Below are 20116 nucleotides of genomic sequence, written 5' to 3'. Positions count from 1 at the left end.
TTGGTTTACTTTCTTTTAGCACAAAACAAAATGACGGTGCCGTTGCAAAGGTTACAATACACCTCGAGGCATGTCTCAGCTCTAAGGTAAACAAATCGTGAAAACCCATTATAGCGATGTAAAGCGGAACAGGTTTAAAAAGGAAGAAGGATCGAGTATCACAGCATTATCCACATGTGATTACATCAAAGGTGACATAAAAGGAGGTAATGACAGTTTTATTAACTCCACCGTAGTCTATCATTGGCTAAATTTATGGAAGTCCATCCGCCCAACATTTTCCGACAAAGCTACATTTTTCTGGTGGCTTTTGATTTGCATTGAATGAATGTAGTAACTGTTTCCGCCGCAGATGTATGTTTTTTTTCATATATATATATATATATATATATATATATATATATATATATATATATATATATATATATATATATATATATATATATATATATCCCACACATGTCAACCAATCGTCTGCTACTAAAACAAGCTGGGAAGTGTCCAAAAACCCTCAAAATCTACCAGGGAAATAGCTTATAGTTTCGTTTACACTCATGACAGGAGAAAAAAAAAAGAAGCCTGACAAAACCAAACCAAGCCTAACAAAATTTAAAAAAAGAGATTAACTAACCCTAACTACACCTAGCCTAACTAAACCTAACGTAACCCAACCCAACAGTGATAATCCAGTATAGCTTAGCCTCTCTTTTTTTTTCATCATTTCCTTCCAGACCTTAAACCCATAGCATAGATATCATATGATAGTATAAAGTGGTGGAGAAATGTCACTGACCCTCTTGATGCTACAAGTGATTCGGCATTTCTCAGCCAGGTTTTGTATCTACCCCTAAGCAGGACCTGTGGGAATGTGGGGTTTCTGCTTACATTTAGGTTAGGTTAGGTTTCTGTTGAAGATTGGGTTACATTATTTAAAGCATGGTATTGAAGCTTAGATTAGGTTTTTTTTTTTTTTTATGAGGGAAAGCTGGCCAAGGACAAAGAATAAAGAAAAAGTTCTACTTAGATGCCAGTCCCTTTGCAGGTCCACAAGAGTAAGCTAAAAGAAAGGGGTAGATGTCTTTGATCTTCCTTTTAAAATGAAGTCAAGACATAGTAAGTTAGAGTTAAGTAAGGCATTAGGTTTGCTTAAAATATGTAAAGCATCATAGTCATTTATTTTCCTATGGTAGTTTTATTTTCCAATGTGGCGTGAAATGTGGCGGTTGGAGGTATATACTGGTTTAGGCTTTGAAGAAATCCTGAGTCACCTACAGCATCAAGTGGGTTAGTGACACTTCCTCCTCTTTATACTATCATATGATATGTATACCAGGGGTTTTGTGAAGATCTGACAGGAAATAATAGAAAAATAAAGAGGTATAGCTGCATTGGATCATCACCAACCTAACCTAACCTCCTGACACTGCCTGCTGATCATCATGGCACAAGGTAACACGGGTATGTGGAGGAAGTGATAAATTTCATAAATAATTGGTATCTCAGTTTCTGTTGGTAAGATATACACCAAAACAAGTTTCTCTCTCTCTCTCTCTCTCTCTCTCTCTCTCTCTCTCTCTCTCTCTCTCTCTCTCTCTCTCTCTCTCTCTCTCTCTCTCTCTCCATGAGATGAGTGCAAGTAAGGGTCATGACCAGAGCTACCTCAGTTCCCTTGAAGAAGACGTATGTGGAACTAGTCAGGAATATACTCAGCTCCCAACACCTGTGTTTCTTCTCACCTCTTTCTCCATTAATATTAATGTAAATATTATGGAGTAAGTTTGTAAATGTATAATATGATTACTTAAATAAACAGCTTTTGATCCAAACTTCACACTCAACAATGATTTTCAGTGCCAGAAACCAGTTGAAGATGCATCTTTTCATCATCACCACTGTTCTTGGGTGTGCAGGAGTTGTATTACCTGCACTCCTTTACCATGTAAGTATTTGTATGGATTAATGTTCATTGTCAATTTACTAGTGTGGCTATCAGCTGCAGCATCAAACTAAGTGGTATCATAAAACATAGTACAATGAAAGTCACTAGATTTGGCATAGTGATGTACTTTTCTGTATTCTTAGAAAGTATTTTCATCCATCCATGGCACAATATTTTTTATCTATATGTATTCTATATCAGGCAGCTCAACCAGAAATAGATAAAGCTTAGTCTCAATATCTTTTTATTTTTTTATTGCTTGCAATCACATTTTTCAATGAGATATTACTTATTGTCAGTGATTATCAAAACTCCATTTGTAATTATATTTCTACAGTTTATACGAGCCATTGGAGGTGAAGGTCCAGAAGAACGACAGATACGGCAAGAAGTTTTGAGATTGAAGCAACAGTTGCAGAATATCAGTATGGTTGATCAGTTTGCAAATTATGCTCGAATCCAGCGGAAGATTAATTCCCTGAATCAGCAGTACAAAGCCAAAGGTACTCTCTGAAAAAAATTTTGCCATTTGTATTTGCCAAAATAATTAATTATAATGCCTGTGTGTGTGTGTGTGTGTGTGTGTGTGTGTGTGTGTGTGTGTGTGTAATGATAATGATAAAGAATTTATTGATATTTCAGTAGTGTGACTGAAAATATACAATGGGTAAGGGGAATGGTTAACAATTGACTTGGAGTAACTAACGAGAACATACTAATTGTTGATGGATTGGACTGTGATGGCAACCATGTTGAGGCAGTATCACTCCATGTGTGATACCTTTAGGGATGTTGTCTGATTATGGCATAGAGTGGCACAGACCAGGCGAGGCGCATCACAAGGGAGCATGTGGTGTAGGCATTGGTGGCACAGCAGGCCCCTTCAAATTTCCAAGTGTGTATGTTTGTATGTAGTCTCTGCTTGCTTCTGTTTATTAAAGAAAGTCTTGTAAATTTCATTGTTAGTTCTAGTTTACCCTCTTTCAGTCAGCGAGCGCTCCATCGGACAACAACGAGTGCAGCTCACCGTTAATGGAATAATCAAGACAGTCGTTGGCCTGTCATGTCTCTGGCTGGTTTGGGAGAATCGCTCGGAGCCAGTGGTGTCACTACCAGACACTCTAGTGTGGCCACTAGGACCAGTGCTCTCCTTTCCATCATGTCAATATGGACAGGTAAGAAAGAACTAATTTATCAATGATAGAATTTTTTATAACAAAGAAAAGCATTATCATATGCAGGGGATCCTCAGAATTTGACAGGGTTAGTGCAGTTTTCATTGGTCTAATCAACGTTTATTCAAAGCAATTTCCCATAAGATACTTAAGAATTAGGGGAGATAGGGACCAACCTTCAGCCTAGACCCCCCCAAAACATCACAATAACCTCTAAAAACACTAACTTAGACTAAATCAGTACTATTAAAAACTTCATATTTGTCTAACTTTTTATTAAACACATTAGGGTGCTGTACAGTACATTTTTTGGAAATAAAAACACTTGCAGCAGTCTTGCAGTACTTGTCCCTGTTCTTCCAAATTGTTGATACTGTTGATCTAGGGACACCCATTTGCGCTGCATCGACACTGTGAACTATACCTGCCAAACACTTTCTTATAAGCTCAAGCTTATCTTTGAAAAGCAGGAAATTGTGCTTCTTAAGGCTGGGGCTGGAGGTGGCTTTCCGTCATCTTGAGTCAGATGAAACGCACCGTTTTCCTCTAGCGTCAATTTTCAGTCAAATTAAGATCTATGGTTTCTAATTAACACTTTTATAATAAGATTAATTTTCTTGTTAATTGGAATGATGCTATAATCTCAAATCAATAGAATTTTGATAAGTAAATGTAAATATATTTGTATATATATATTTTTTGTCCTAGCCTAACAGTGAAAAGTAGTTCAGTTGTTTGTTTACATTTCTCTGGGACTGTGACGTTCCAAGGCAGAACTTCCAAGGAACAACTGGCCAAGATGAGCAGTTCTGTTATTTATGAGTGGACAGAGCTGTCTGAAGAGTTTCTCTTAGGGAGCATTGAAGGCTAAAAATAGCAACAAAAAAATAGCAACGCCTTGCTGAGGGTGAAGGGACTGCCATGTTTGTTTACAGTTGGCAAACACGACAAAGGCGAGCTTGTGTGTGACGACCAGCGTCAACAAAAGTTGACAGTCTTCTAAAAGTTGACAGAGAAAGTTGATGGAAAAGTGCTAATGTGACACCACCTTAAGCGATGCACAGGGTAGCGTTGGTTTATAGTTCCGCCTGGCGGGCTGGCGGCGGAATTGACCGGGTGGATGGCGCTCAAGATATGAATGTTGAATTGGCGACTCAGTCGGTCGAGCCTTGAGGATTGGGTACTGATTAACTGAGTTCGAATTGGTGATAATTCGAGCTGCAAATGGTCAAATCACAAGAATCCCCTGTACACACTTGTAGGTACTGTACACAGAAGTACTGAGGGCAGAAAGTTAGGTTGTACATAGCACACCTTGAATAGGTACACAACATGGCATATGCAAGGTGACAATCAGTTGTGACTCAGTGTAGCTCAGCCCCCCCCACCCAACCCCACACTCCGAATACGGAGTTTTGGTACCTATTAAATGCGCTGTGTACTGCACCTGTGTATTAAGCTAGATATTAAAGAAGAGACCTTGAAATTCCAAATAACTTGGTGGTGTAGTGTTTGATATTTAGTAATACATGCTGAATATTATGCTTACATAGAGTTACTTTAAAAAAACAGGCCACAACAGACTTTGCAGTCCTTCACTAGGTAGCCTGACCTTACTGTAGGTGTCTATACTGATTTTATCATTTCTTAACTCTGAATCTGCTGAAGCTATTTTTTTTTTTTTTTTTTTTTTTTTTTTTTTATGTCAGAACTTAATTTGCAGTTTAAATATTCACATGGCATTTATTTATTTTCACAGATAAGTGTGGTGGTATGGCTTGCTGTGGTGCGAACTGTGTGTGGACGGATATCAAATCTTCTTCCGTCCAGCTCACCAAAACCTGCTGCTCATTCAATACCATCACCCTTCATCCCGACACCTACCCCTGTCTCCCCACCATTAGATTGATTTTCATAGCATATTCATGACTCAGTATTGCAGTAACACTATAATGAACATTCTGTCCTACAAATACACAATGTACTCTATTATGATAAAATCTATCACATAAATCTCATATAGAGAATATAGAGCAATATTACCTTCTTATATTCAGGTATCTATTAAACGTTGCACATGAAAACTAACTAAAAGCATATATCTTGAAGAAAATTTTAATTCTTTGAGAAATTTTCAAGCAGAAATTATGTGAAATATGTGTATGTGTATGTTATTAATACAATTAAACCTTTATAACCTGAAATTCATATGGTAAGTTGGCTGTAACATGGAGCCAAGTGCCAACAACCATGAAAAGATATAGAAAATATATTCTATTTTATAATTTCTTCAACATTTTAGAAATAACACTACACTATGATTAATGAAGATGCATACACAATAGAGATATAATCACATTAATGTTATTTTTAAGATGTAGGGTAAATTATAAAATAGAAAACACTTTCAATTCCATATCACAGTAGTTTGGGCTTGGTCCCTTGTCACAGTCAGCTACTTATTTAGAGAATGCGAAGCATGATTGCCTTGTTATGCCCTATTGAGTAAGTATTGGCATTAGCATAAGTGAAGCTCAAATGCTGTCATCTTATTCGAGACATGTTAAGTTGAGTGATTTACTTTATTGAATATTCTCTATTTAAAACCTTATAAAGTAGTTATTAAAGTAAGGTGAGAAAGGCAGTGATTTTAGAAGTGAAGAAAAGAGTTACTTCCAAGTGAGAGAGTGGAAAATGTCAAGCAAAAATGATGAACCTTGCATGGAATTCTGAGGAGAAACAGAAGCACCAAAAGACTGAGATAGTTGACTGCTTTCTTTTTGACTACTTTGACAACAGGCATTGACTACTGAATAGTGTATAGGATATGGCATAAGAATTAATGTATTAAATTTAAATTTTATTTAGCTATTTATTTACATTATTCTATTTCTTATTACCAGGTTATGTTGACTGACATATATGAGGTTTGAATAAGAAGCTTTGAACATTTGTGTTTCAATAGATTCTACAGCAAACAAATGCAATAATAAACAAGGAACTAGTCCATAAATTGGTGATTTTATTATTGAAGGTTACCACTATATCTAACATCCAGAAACTCTTGTGAAGTGATACCATCTGTTGGAATAGAAGAGAGATGCCAACATTATTTTTCTAAAGTTTCCTTGTTTAGCAAATTAACACACAAAACAAATATTGATAATACACTATATAGTAGTTTCAATTTATTTTTATTTATTTTTTTTTTTATCTATCTATTTATTCAATCATGTATTTACATTTTTCATTGTCTCACACATATGGTGATTAATCTATTATTAAGGAATATGGAAATATTGATCAACAATGAATGGAAGTATTAGTTTGTGGATGCAGAAGCTACTTCCAATCGTAAAATGGCATTGATTCTAGAAATATAAATCGTCAAAGTGTTGTAAGATGTATAGGTATGAATAATGTGGAATGTGTTGAGAGAAGTGTAGGCGCTTTTTAAATCGAGATGTGAAAAACAATGGACTAAAAATAAACAATTGTTTTAGGCATTATGAATTTAGAGAAAATACAGTCAATAAAGAAGAGTATAGACAAGAACTTTAATGGGCTAGATGATAGATTGTTAAAATGAGATGAAAGTTTCAGAATAGGAAGAATAAATTATTGGTTTCCTGTTGAGGACGAACTGCAGCAAGGATGTGCGAGATGCGAGAGAAAGGCGCAGTGATAGCAGATTGGAGTAAATCACAGATGCCGGGAGGCCTGCTGAAAATATTTATCACAGGTGTGCGTGGCCCTTCCTCGTTTGTATCCCTTCATTCATCATATCAGTCTCATCTACGTTCTCTTCTTCACAACCTTCACCTCACCCACTTCCTCACAGTAGCTTCATTACGCTCTCTCATCCCAACCTCCACCACGCCTACCCCAATGCCAAACCACACCAGGCATGTCCTCTTGTATTCTCCTCCAGCGATCCCTCTATTGACCTCCCGAGAGTCGCCGTGATAATAGAGATATCATGACGTAATCTATCTGTTTAACTTTCTCTTAACAGTAAGTAAATGTCACAGCAAGAAGAAAGTGTCCGGTATTAATATTCAGGTAGGTCACTTTCCCTGGGCGGGGAGGAAACATCCGGGACTCGGGAGGGTTCCTTATCTCCGGCAGGGAAAAGCGCTGTACATCATTATACAGCTATCAACATTAATGACGCTCTATTGACTTTAGTTTCCTATACACTTTCAATTGTGTTTTAAATTAGTTATACCAGTAGCTACTTTCTACGGTAATAAGCGTTCCTATAGCTATGTTCGTTATCATGACACCTGTTTGAAGAAGCAGGAGATATATACGTTCTAGACGGCACCATATGAATAAGTGTTTGAAGCAGTATTATGGATTAGTGAAATTCTCTTTTTCTCGATGTATGTTACTATTCTTACTTCCATGAAAACGAATACATAAACGACTGTATTTCCTTAAAATTACCCATACATTCTACCTTATGAAGTAAAAACAAGTCTTTTTTTCCAAAGATTTGTTTTCCCCCGTTACTGTAGTATGAAGGGAGAAGTGGGAGGGGTAGGAGGGAGGATGGGAGAGGAACACGCGTGGACCGTGAAAGACTTCGTCGTGACTCGTCCCTTGTGGTGGCCGTCAGTTTCTCGGCAGCGGTTGTTGGTGTCGCGCCAGCAGAGTGCCTCGCCTTGCATGCCACTGTTTCTACTTGCATTGTTTACGAGATAAATAATGAAGTGAAAGTGTTGCTATCAAGATCAACACTGTGGTATCGGCGGACCAAGTGTTCGTGTGCCGGTGTGCGTCGGTCTGAAAGCAAGTTACAGAACACTCTGCGGTGAGTCACCATAGTTTGTGATTTATTGTTGTTTCAATCTTTGGACAGATTGAGCTGAGCATCTGTAGTGTCCAGCTTAATCTGTGTGAACCTGAGCCTTCAGAGGGAAAGGCAGATCGACTTTAAAGGACTTTCCAATTTCCATAGTTTTCCTTCCCTCCATTTGCTTCTTTATTATCTGCCAAAGAATACCGATAACCTTATATAATTCCATACTTTGCATCAGCTTGTGTTTCCCCACCACCCACTCTACATATAGTTCCATAGATTGCGCAATACATATCTATTGCTAATACTCGAGTAGTAGTAGTAGTAGTAGTTTTTTTTTTTTTTTTTTTTACATTACAAGGGCACTGGGCAAGGGAAAACAAAGTGTTGGAGAAAAAAAAAATCCCGCTGGTTGCCAGGCCCTGTTAAGAGGAAAGTAGGAGAAAGAAAAAACAAAAAAATCTAAAAGGAGGGTCCAGTTAACGTAAGAGGTGTCTTGACACTCCTCTTTTGAAAGAGTTTAAGTCATAGGCAGGTGGAAATACAGACACAGGTAGAGAGTTCCAGAGTTTACCAGTGTAGGGAATGAAGGAGTGAAGATACTGGTTAACTCTTGCATTAGGAAGATGGACAGAATAGGGATGAGAAGAAGTAGAGAGTCTTGTGCAGCGAGGCCGCAGGAGGGGAAGGCATGCAGTTAGCAAGTTCAGAAGAGCAGACAGCATGAAAACAGCGGTAGAAGACAGATAAAGATGCAACATTGCGGCGGTGACTTAAAGAATCAAGACAGTCAGTTAGAGGAGAAGAGTTGATAAGACGAAAAGCTTTAGATTCCACCTTGTTTAGTAAAGCTGTGTGTGGATCCCCCAGACATGAGAGCCATACTCCATACACGGGCGGATAAGGCCCTGTACAGAGCAAGCAGCTGGGAGGAGAGAAAAATGGACGAAGACGCCACAGGACACCTAACTTCTTGGAAGCTGATTTAGCAAGAGTAGAGATGTGAAATTTCCAGTTTAGATTTTTAGTGAAGGATAGACCGAGTGTGTTTAATGTAGAGGAGAGGGAAGTTGAGTGTTATTGAAGAAGAGAGGATAGTTGTCTGGAAGGTTATGTCGAGTAGATAGTTGTAGAAATTGAGTTTTGAGGCATTGAACAAAACCAGGTTTTCTCTGCCCCAATCAGAAACAAGTGAAAGATCAGAAGTTAGGCGTCCTATAGCATCTCGCCTTGAGTCATTTAATTGTTGTTGGGTTGGGCGTCTGTTGAACGCTGTTGAATAATGCAAGGTGGTATCATCAGCATAGGAGTGGATAGGGCATTGAGTCAGATTTAGGAGATCATTGATGAATAATAGAAAGAGAGTGGGTGATAGGACAGAACCCTGTGGAACACCACTGTTGATAGTTTTAGGGAAGAACAGTGACCGTCTACTACAGCAGCAATAGAACGATCGGAAAGGAAACTGGAGATGAAGGTACAGAGAGAAGGATAGAATCCGTAGGAGGGTAGTTTAGAAATTAAAGATTTGTGCCAGACTCTATCGAAGGCTTTCGATATGTCAAGGCCGACAGCAAAGGTTTCACCGAAGTCCCTAAAGAGGATGACCAAGATTCAGTTAGGAAAGTAAGAAGATCACCAGTAGATCTGCCTTTACGGAAACCATACTGGCAATCAGAGAGAAGGTTGTGAGCTGATAGATGCCTCATTATCTTCCTATTAAGGATAGACTCAAAGGCTTTAGAAAGGCAGGAAATCAAAGCTATAGGGCGGTAGTTAGAAGGATTGGAGTGGTCACCTTTTTTAGGGACAGGTTGAATGTGAGCAAACTTCCAGCAAGAAGGATAAATAGAAGTAGAGAGACACAGATGAAAGAGTTTGACCAGGCAGTGAGCGAGTTCGGAAGCACAGTTTTTGAGAACAACAGGAGGGACTCCATCCGGACCGTAAGCCTTCCGAGAATCAAGGCCAGAGAGGGCCAGGAAAACGTCTTTATAAAGAATTTTAATTTTAGGGATGAAGTAGTCAGAGGGTGGAGGAGTAGGAGGAATATGCCCAGAATCATCCAAAGTTGAGTTGGTAGCAAAGGTTTGAGCGAAGAGTTCAGCTTTAGAAAAGAAGAGACAGCTGTAGAGCCATCTGGATGAAGTAAAGGAGGGAAAGACGAAGAAGTAAAGTTGTTAGAGATATTATTGGCTAGATGCCAGAAATCTCGAGAGGAGTTAGAATTGGAAAGACTTTGACATTTTCTATTGATGAAAGAGTTTTTAGTAAGTTGGAGAATAGATTTGGCATGATTACGGGCAGAAATATATAGGGCATGAGTTTCAGCAGTTGGATGGCTACGGAACCGTTTGTGAGCCGCCTCTCTATCATTGACAGCACGAGAACAAGCAGAGTTAAACCAAGGCTTTTTAGCTTTAGGGTTAGAGAAAGTATGAGGAATGTATAGCTCCATGCCAGAGATAATCACCTCTGTTATGCGCTCGGCACAAAGAGAAGGATCTCTGACATGAAAACAATAATCATCCCAAGGAAATCAGAATAGTACTGCCTTAGTTCCTCCCACTTAGCAGAGTTAAAATGCCAGAAGCACCTCCGCTTAGGCGGGTCCTGAGGCTGCACTGGAGTGATAGAACAGGTAACGGAAATTAGATTGTGGTCGGAGGAGCCCAACGGAGAGGAAAGTTTAACAGAGTAAGCAGAAGGGTTGGAGGTTAGGAAAAGATCAAGAATGTTGGGCGTGTCTCCAAGGCGGTCAGGAATACGGGTAGTAGTAGTAATAGTAGTAGTAGTAGTAGTAGTAGTAGTAGTAGTAGTAGTAGTTAAAGGTAAAACGTAACGCTGACCCGAATTGCATTTTCGTGTTATCAGCAAAATCTGAAGAAAGACAAAGGACAAATGTGTTCGTGGGTAATGAATTTCAGATGAAAAGAAGAAAGAAAATAAGAAAAGAATATTTCTTACATTAAACGTAATGAGTGGGAAGTTACGTTAAAAAGAAAATGGATGAGGATGACAGTGAACTGCACCTCCCCTCAGCCATGACGGACAACAAGGAAGTAAAAACTGAACATTCTAAAAAAAAAAAAAAAAAAAAAAGATAAATAAATAAAAATAAAAATAACAAGGGAGAATGTTTAGCTGCAGTTGGCGAGATGTACAAGAATCACAATCACACATTCATCGATTTAGCTACACTGGCATCATCACAGCAGTAGTGTGAAGTTCCTGACTAGAATGCTACCTACTGTTTTTCCTCGTTTCCTCTGCTGTGATTCAGTTCCTGGTTGTATGGAACACTCTCTCGAGGCGCCACATAACCTCACGCGAAGCAGGACGGAGTGATGAAAAATGAGGTGGAAATCCAACCCCAACATCCCGAAGAAGAAGAAAAAAAAAATAGTGCCGTCACTCAGAAAAAAAAAACGGTTGAATGATATGTGACATTTGAAAAAAAAGAACAAATAATGCAAACTGCCAAATTCGAGAAGAAAAAAAAAATCATAACACTAAAATATTACTCATCCTGTAGGGGTATTGAACAGGACTTGATGAATCATGATTACTACAGAATACAGGTGTCTCAGTCCCATCTTTATTGTCTCTCATGCATGTGTCACCGTGTTCGTTTCCTAACTTCTTCCCTACGATACCCAAGAATTAACACCACTAAAGGCACTTTGCAAGATGTTTACAAGCACACATAGGGGACAAAAGAGGGAAAAAATAGCTTTCCAGTGTCTAGTCTACAACACTTTTATAGAAGATATAATTATGTATGAGTGGTGTGCCATATAGCAATCAAAGAGTTAACCTGCCGTCCCTGCCTGCAGGGATATATGCTTAAGGTGTGAAGACTGGATATATCAAATAAAATGGAAAAAAGGCTCTGACTTTACAAAAGCTAACTGTTCATATAAAGACAAAAACATTGTATTGTATTATATGTATATTAGCAAGAAATAAATGTTAATATGTTCAATTTGTTAAGATGATAATGTAATCCTAGGCCAAATGCGCAGCAGCAAGAGACGGTCTTTCCTTCATAGTGTTTCATTAGTCTGGCTGGAAGGAAAGATCACAATGGAAATCGTGATCTAGTAAGCATGACTACCTACGGGGAGTAATCAACCAAACTCCAGAAAGAGAATAAGACTCTTATCAGACATAGAGAAAATATGACCACATTGAAGAAAATATCAAATCCTGACCTAGTGATAGCATGAAACATGCATCAGAGGAATCTCCAATGCATATATATATATATATATATATATATATATATATATATATATATATATATATATATATATATATATATATATATATATATATATATATATATATATATATTGCATCTGTTTATTATTATTATTATTATTATTATTATTATTATTATTATTATTATTATTATTATTATTATTATTATTATTATTATTATTATTATTATTATTATTATTATTATTATTATTATTATTATTATTATTATTATTATTATTATTATTATTATTATTATTACTTTAGTAACAATAGTAGTAGTAGTTGTTGTTGTTGTTGTAGTAGTAGTAGTAGTAGTAGTTATTTATCTATTTATTTATTCTGATGATATTCTATTTTCTAATGAGATTCACCCTTGGATCTAAAATATTACATTTTCATCACTGTCTAATTTATCACAAGGGAGATTCTCAGTAGTTTGTTGCAATGCGTATGTGGAAGTGACGTGGATATTGGAACTCTTTCTTGTTCAGAATGTCATCTTGATTTTGAAACATAAGATTGTATCTTTCATTTCCGGTAAGGCTGGCATTCAATAACGTACGTCTATGAGTGAATGGCCTCTTGCATCTTAAATGTACTGTACTGTACCTACATGTATAATAGGTGTGTGGCCGCTACGTACTCCAGATTAATAATATCTGCCCATTACTCTTGTTATTTACCATGCGCGCTCGTCTTGCTCGTAAAAAAAAACTTTACTAAAAACTGACTTGAACAATATTTCGGATTAGCGAAACAAACTTTATAAACACAGGCGGCGATTCATGTTTTATCTGCTTAATTCATTTACAACAAGGATTAGAAAAAATACGAGAGAGAGAGAGAGAGAGAGATGGTGCATTGAGTGTGTGGTGCACATATTGTAGTATGGTGCGTGGGTAACAGTGCAGACGCCGCGGGTGCGTTATCCCTTGGCCGCCAGGTGGAGGGTATTGGTGCATGATAATTGTCCGGCGGCGGAGCGTGGCGTAACAGGTCCCTCCCTGACTGCCCGCGCGGAACTCCAGCCTCTTCCCCGTCAAAAAAATAATCCACGGTTAGCTTAAGGAAACATGTGATTTCTGGTTGTGTCGGGAAACCTTTTCGTTTTCATTTGGGATTCTTAATGACTACATGCATCACTCGCCAGCAACAATTGTAGTATTTGCCCTTAAGTAATATTCGCAATGATACGTTTTAGCTTGTCTTCATGAAAGTTACTAGATTGCAGAACGTCACGCAGGCGATAGGTCATGGGAAAGCTGCACACACACACACACACACACACACACACACACACACACACACACACTGCACTCCTAAAGAATAACATACATATTGACATAATAAGCAAAGGTTAGTAATTTCTCAGACCATACTGTCGTTCATCAGTTGTCACGAGAGCAGAGCATGAGGTGAATATTCTTAAAAGTCTCTGCTTCTTGCTTCGACCGCTCATAACACTCTATAAAACAGAGCGATGGGATTTTTTAGAATTTTTTTTCTGATTACAATGATAATTCAAGTAAAATCATGTATCTTCTAGAGCAGTGGTTCTTAACCTGGGGTACCTGTACCCCCAAGGGGTACGAAACCTTAAACCTAGGGGTACGAGACATGGTAGCCAGTGCAATGGTACCGTATATTTACCATGACAAAGCAAAACATATTTTCCTAATTTTCCTGTTACTATAATTGTCTCAATTTTTCAAGTTAGTATTAATGTGTTGGTGTATTATGTAGTATTACTCATAATTACTGTTATAACATGCATTCATTGAATCCTACTAATTGACACTTCATTTGAAATAAAAAAAAAAGTGCCTTTGTTCAGTAATTAAAAAATCTAATAATTTCTCAGCAAGGTTTTTATCACTAACCCTTTTCATATGTTTATGTAGTGTTTATATTGGAGGGGGTACGAGAAATTTTTTTGAGATATCAAGGGATACGGGCACTGATAAAGGTTAAGAACCACTGTTCTAGAGTAAGAAAGCTCATGCGAAGTCGATTAACCATCTTTGTGGCCTTTATAAATGCTTATGAGAGTCCCGTCACACTTTCCACCACCACACTTTGTACAATATTTTGAAATACTTCTGCGCCGCATTTCCACTGCATTCAAAAGGCTTTAGTTGAAGTTATAATTTTTTAAAGACTTTTAATATTCTAGTGGCATAATAGAAAGATTTCTACTTTACTAACGTGAGAAACACTCTCAAACAACCAAAACTAAGATAATCATTTCTGGAGTTAAGTGGATGAACAAATCAGCCCAAGAGAGTTAATGATGTAGGAAAAGTCAAGGTTGAAATCATTGCTCTAACTAAAGCTACACGGGTTTCCAATGGTGTTTTTGTGGTTCTGGTGCTTTCTACATTATTGTTGTTGTTGTTGTTTTTGTTGTTGTTGTTGTTGTTGTTATTATTATTATTATTATTATTATTATTATTATTATTATTATTATTATTATTATTATTATTATTATTATTATTATTATTATTATTATTATTATTATTATTATTATTATTATTATTATTATTAGAGACAAGCTTGAAAATTCAGCTTATCGCTTTTTCAGCCTTTGACAACAACTGTAGTGAGAGAATAAAGCATTCTGCAATACTACAGACTAATTTAGAGATACGAGTAGTCATATATGTATGAATATGGAGTTACATTCTGATTAAACGCGTAAGACTATCTATAGTATTACAGCTTAAGCAGCATGTTACATATTTTTTGTAACGCCGTATATTAAAGAATTTACCACAATTGTGTCTGTGATCAAGTATGAATAAGCATTTACCCTCTGACCGGACGTGTAAGATTGCCTATATATTTCAGCTTAACTCGCATATTGCACTTTTCAGTTGGTCGTGACGCTGCAGCATCTATAGGCTGCGGCCGGCCATGGCGCATCTACAGCGCTATCTTCTGCTGCTACTTCTTCCAGCATACACGTGTGCCAGGTTCTACATTGGACGCTATAAAACTGTCGCCTCCCCTTCCGGCTTCAGCCAGGCGAGGAGTCTGCCGTAAGTAATGTACTGTACTGTCATTACTGCCCTGCTCACACCTCCGCCCAGGCAACGCCCACTGCTGCTTCAAGGTTCTGGAACACCTGGCTATTTATTATTAGGTCAGGGGCGCTTCTTTATGAGGCTTTTTGATGGCGAGGGGCAGTAGCGTGTGAGTGAGAGCGTCATGCGTCGTGACGGTGGAGGTGGTGGTGGTGGTGGTGTTTACTGCAGGCACGGTAAAGAGGATCCCTTTCCCTCTGCTGCCTCCTTTTTGTGGGTATGAAATGTTATATTTTTAGATCTTTTTTTTCGCACTACAAACAGAACACACACACACACACACACACACACACACACACACACACACACACACAGAAAGTAACCATTTATCTAATAAATAAGTTAAGAAACTAGTGGACGTGATGATGATGGTAATAGTAATAATGGTAATAATAGTAACAATAATAATAATGATATTAATAATAATAATAATAATAATGATAATAATATTGATAATAATAATAATTATTATCCATCGTCGTAGTCATCATTACCATCATCATAAGGAGCACTATCATCGCCTTCATCATTAACACTCCGTACGCGTCGCTATATGTAGAGTCTCACCACCACCACCACCACCAACAACAACAACATCAACAACATCATCATCTTAGGCACAGGAGAAAGTTTGAGAAAGTATAAGTACGGGAAACAATGGGAACGTTTCCTGTACAGAAAGCAACGGTTGTGTCACGTTAGCTACATCCTGCTGTTCCTTGTGACAGTAGCAGGAACCCACCCACCCCAATGGCATGTCACGGCAGTTTCCCTTCCTACATATAGAAAAAAAAGTGTAAATAGGAAAGGGAAATGAGTGGGTGCTGTTATTTCACGTGTAAATCCCTGAGTGCATAATAGTAAGGTCAGCTCGACACCTATAGCCCTATCCTTTATCATACACAGCAGTCTCTGTGTAGCGGTAGCCCATACGACCACGGTCCGAAACACTGCGATGCGCTTCCACTACATTAGAAAACAACAAAAACAAAAAAGTTCTAGTTGAGTTACACGTGTTTATAGTGGTGCCTTTATGGTTCTGGTGTCATGTTGACAGTATTTTTACATTATTGACATGACAAACACTATTGAAAACCCGTCTAATAATTCCCGTGGCCTATGAAAAAAGTCGTGGTGAGACAGCAGAGCATTTCTGATTATATACGACTCCTTGCCACGTGTTGCGGCGCCATGATGGGAGGCTGCCGGCCCACGTCTGATTAATGATACTTGTAAATAACAAAACCCGTGCTGTCGGAACGGAATAGTTGTAGTGTGTGTGTGTGTGTGTGTGTGAGAGAGAGAGAGAGAGAGAGAGAGAGAGAGAGAGAGAGAGAGAGAGAGAATAGCATTCTTTGCTTACATACTTTTTACAGTTATGATACCAGATGATATATAGTATTTTGATACGACCTTGTACAAAACAAACTATAGTACAGAAGAATGACAATGCTCAACTTTATTCCGTGATCCCGGAAGTCCTTCAGAACTGATTGGTGGACCTCCAGTAAGTCTTCCCAACGCGGCCAGCCCGTGGTGCTCTGCGTGTGTTGCGTGTCTACACCATACACAGACAATCCGAAGCGACGCCGCTCGGAGAAACGCTGGAGGAAAGTCGAAATAACGAACAAAGGGATGGATGGGTGGGAGCCAACCTAAGTGGGAGAGTCTAGCAGTGACTCACAGCAAGAGAAACCAAGAAGCAGATACTCTTGGTCTACGCAGGTTACGAGTGACACTTGTTCGCTCAGCCGTCTCCACCCTACCTGACACTGCCGCCCACACCGTCCATCACTCCTGCTGGCGTCCCTAGAGTAGTTACTACCGCCCACACTGACCCTCAGCCAACTCTGACAACCCTCCCCATCTATCGTCCAAAACCTCGATCTTGACATTGCCATCTGCATCACTCACCCATTGCTTCATTCACCAGCGCCGCATCATTGCGCTCTCATCATTGGCGCCACACACACGCCCCCCAGCAATGTTTTAACACTTCCAATCATGAAAAGGTGCAATGTCATACAGCTTTTATGGTTGGTAAGCCAAGTGTTTTTCGGTCCAGAGTTGTGTGACACCCTCTGCCGCTAACCACTCGCCTACTTCCTCAAGCCAAGCTGAAGGCCATGCAGCGACTACACTGAGATCACTGGAGCGAGAGGGACTCCAGGAACACTGATCAGTTTGTCGACTTGGATCATTCCCGAATGATGGAAGCAGTGCCGAGAAAAAGAAGAAAAAAAAAAAAGACTCCCTGCGCTACCGGGAGTGCGTGCGTAAAGGTGTTGGTATATCCGCTGCTCCACGCGACAACACTTATATAGATAGCTACAAGTGGTGGCCTTGATGTCTTACCGCCTCGTCAATTTACAATATAGGTGGTGAAATAGATGCAATCAGTGAGTGATCACGTCATAAGAGTCCCCCCCATCTCTCTCTCTCTCTAACTATACTGTTGGTGTGGGCGCTTTGTGGGGCGCGTGCGTGGGTGGGGTGTGCATGTGAGCGAGCACCATCTCTTCATCGCCTGTGGCCGCGGCCACCACACACTGATAAACACCGTCACGGACTCTGCAACCTCACGAAGCCCGCGGGAGACTGGCTGGTTTGCTGGCTAGCGAGATCGAAGACGGGGTGAGGCGAAACACATATAAAAATTAATTTAGGGACGCTCTCTGTTCACTGGTACTACGCTTTCAATTCAAATTTGTTCTCATTGACTGTGATATTACACTTAAAACTGTCGCCGTTCTTATTACGTTCCTCTTAAACCAGCAGAACGTTCTTTACAGTGGATGGGTCTTGGTGAGAGAGAGAGAGAGAGAGAGAGAGAGAGAGAGAGAGAGACTTGATGGTGCTGTCTGTAACTGTTTGTAAAGGTGAAGGCGGAGTAGTCAGGTCACACCGAGGCATGTTCGCTGTAGACGTCTTAGTGGCTCAGCTTACGGGCTTCTATCGGATGGTAATGTAAATAAAGAGATTAGGGACGATGATTATAGAGAAATCGAGGACTGAGCGTCATGGGAGACTGACTGTCGGAAGGTTGGTTACCTGGGAAGGGGCACTCACGTTTCTCTCTCTCTCTCTCTCTCTCTCTCTCTCTCTCTCTCTCTCTCTCTCTCTCTCTCCAAAGAATCACCAGAGTCTCTCCAGCTTTACAGTAACCTTACATACAAAGGACTCCCCCCAAGATGGAAAAACAAGGCGCGCTAACGTGTGTGTAATAGCAGGGTTTGAGAGACCTTGGGTAATAGTAGCTACATGACTGACACGCGCGAATGGCTCAAAGAATGCTAGGTAGATGAATGAAAACAACGGCATTACATTATCAATACAGGTGAGAACAGATGCAGTGGGCCTAGAATGGATGAAATTGATATATACGTCTCGGTCTAGCGCAGGTTTGATTTGGGAACGGTGACTCGTGGGGAAAAATCATGACGAAATAAAAAGTAACAGTAGTGAGTGAGCAGGAGACCTTAAAGTACGAGTGATGAGAAGTTATGTTGCCTAATTATATAAAAAAAAAAAAAAATGTGACAAATAATAAGTAAATGATCATAAATTGATAATAATTGCACCTAAAGTATAACATGATCAGAGAGAGAGAGAGAGAGAGAGAGAGAGAGAGAGAGTCCACATTGCTGAAAGGGGTCATCTTCCAAAGTCGCTTCCCTACAATATTCACCGTTTAATCTATTCAAAATCAGTGAGTTTTAAGATTTTGTGTGGAAATTGTCAGCAAATGAGGAATTACACCAAAGGAGACACGCAAAGACACAGCGGGAGTGAGTGTGGCAGGTTACTTGACATCTGACCGTGACTGTGCAAGAGATTATGTGGTGAGGGAAGAAGGACGGAACCTAAGAACCCCTCCTTCGTATAGCCATCGTGTTTTTTGTGGATAGAGAAGTAGATAGGTAAATAGTCAGGTAGGTAAGAAAATAGAATTGGCAAGTAGACAGATAGGTAGTAAGGGATGTAAATATATAAAAAGATAGGTAGTTATAGATAAGTAGGTGGATAAAACAAGAGAGAATAGATGTATTTGATTCTCTCTCTCTCTCTCTCTCTCTCTCTGAAATGGTGTGTGTGTGTGTGTGTGTGTGTGTGTGTGTGTGTGTGTGTGTGTGCAATGCCTCTATTTCTGACTGTGGACCACGCTGAGAGATCATTTGTAATTTACATGTTGTCAATAAGTATCTATCCACCTCTTAATATATCTATCTTTTTATCTATCTATCTATCTTTCTATCTATCTATCTATCTGTCTGTCTATCCATCAATCTACCTATTTATCTTTGTGTGTGGGGGTGGGGGGGGGTGTGAGGTGGTGATGTTTGTGGTTTAGTTTGTGTTATCCTGGCGTGGCGGGGGCAGCCGTGCGGTGCGCCTGACCCAGTAGCACCCTGCCACCGTGACGCTCTCACTGCATCCTCATCTCCTCCTCCTCCTCCTCCTCCTTGTGTCTTTATTTTAAACCGCCACCATTGACTCTCTCTCTCTCTCTCTCTCTCTCTCTCTCTCTCTCTCTCTCTCTCTCTCTCTGTGTGTGTGTGTGTGTGTGTGTGTGTGTGCTAACCAGGAGAAAATGACGATGAAAATTTTATTTGATGTTTTAAAGTGTTGAAAGAATAGAAGAAGAAAATAAACGATGATGATGATGATGATGATTTGACTGGATGTTTTAAGCGGCTGAAGAAGAGAAAAAATAGGAAAGTAAAGAAGAAGGAGGAGGAGGAGGACGAGGAGGAAGAAAGGAGGAGAGATATTGACAATTTGGTTTAGGAAATGTCTGAATAAAACCAAAATGAATACATAAATGAGAAGCGGGATTTAACATGACAAAGCT

At 39.2% G+C, this 20116-nt stretch overlaps 2 protein-coding genes across 4 annotated transcripts in view; both read left to right on the top strand.

Annotated features, from left to right (window-relative positions):
• The first annotated feature begins 15 nt into the window (after positions 1 to 15).
• Positions 16 to 6127, top strand: LOC123517130 (guided entry of tail-anchored proteins factor 1-like). Of its 3 annotated transcripts, none has more exons than XM_045277064.1 (5): positions 16 to 86; positions 1852 to 1939; positions 2277 to 2442; positions 2927 to 3114; positions 4874 to 6127. In XM_045277064.1, exons 1-5 carry the CDS (start codon positions 31 to 33, stop codon positions 5021 to 5023), a joined length of 648 nt encoding a protein of 215 aa, XP_045132999.1. In that variant the 5' UTR covers positions 16 to 30; the 3' UTR covers positions 5024 to 6127. The 3 variants fall into 3 exon arrangements, with proteins under 3 accessions (XP_045132999.1, XP_045133001.1, XP_045133000.1); XM_045277066.1 differs by having other exon boundaries at positions 47 to 191; XM_045277065.1 differs by having other exon boundaries at positions 49 to 206.
• Positions 6128 to 7193: 1066 nt separating this feature from the next.
• Positions 7194 to 20116, top strand: part of LOC123517126 — a 24989-nt gene continuing 12066 nt past the window's right edge. Inside the window, exons 1-2 of the mRNA XM_045277054.1 lie at positions 7194 to 7930; positions 15055 to 15219. Of these exons, the coding sequence (XP_045132989.1) occupies positions 15095 to 15219 (125 nt within the window). The 5' untranslated portion in view covers positions 7194 to 7930; positions 15055 to 15094. The remainder of the gene's footprint in view (positions 7931 to 15054; positions 15220 to 20116) is intronic.

The sequence above is a fragment of the Portunus trituberculatus genome, chromosome 41, assembly GCF_017591435.1.
Source record: "Portunus trituberculatus isolate SZX2019 chromosome 41, ASM1759143v1, whole genome shotgun sequence".
Lineage (NCBI taxonomy): Eukaryota > Metazoa > Arthropoda > Malacostraca > Decapoda > Portunidae > Portunus > Portunus trituberculatus.
This window is presented reverse-complemented; position numbering and strand designations above follow the sequence as displayed.

Excerpts from the sequence above, each read along its gene's own strand:
- LOC123517130 (XM_045277064.1), top strand. The coding sequence starts at position 31 with ATGACGGTGCCGTTGCAAAGGTTACAATACACCTCGAGGCATGTCTCA. Across the intron at positions 1,940-2,276 it reads TACCTGCACTCCTTTACCAT|TTTATACGAGCCATTGGAGG; the intron begins GTAAGTATTTGT and ends ATATTTCTACAG. Across the intron at positions 3,115-4,873 it reads CATCATGTCAATATGGACAG|ATAAGTGTGGTGGTATGGCT; the intron begins GTAAGAAAGAAC and ends TTATTTTCACAG.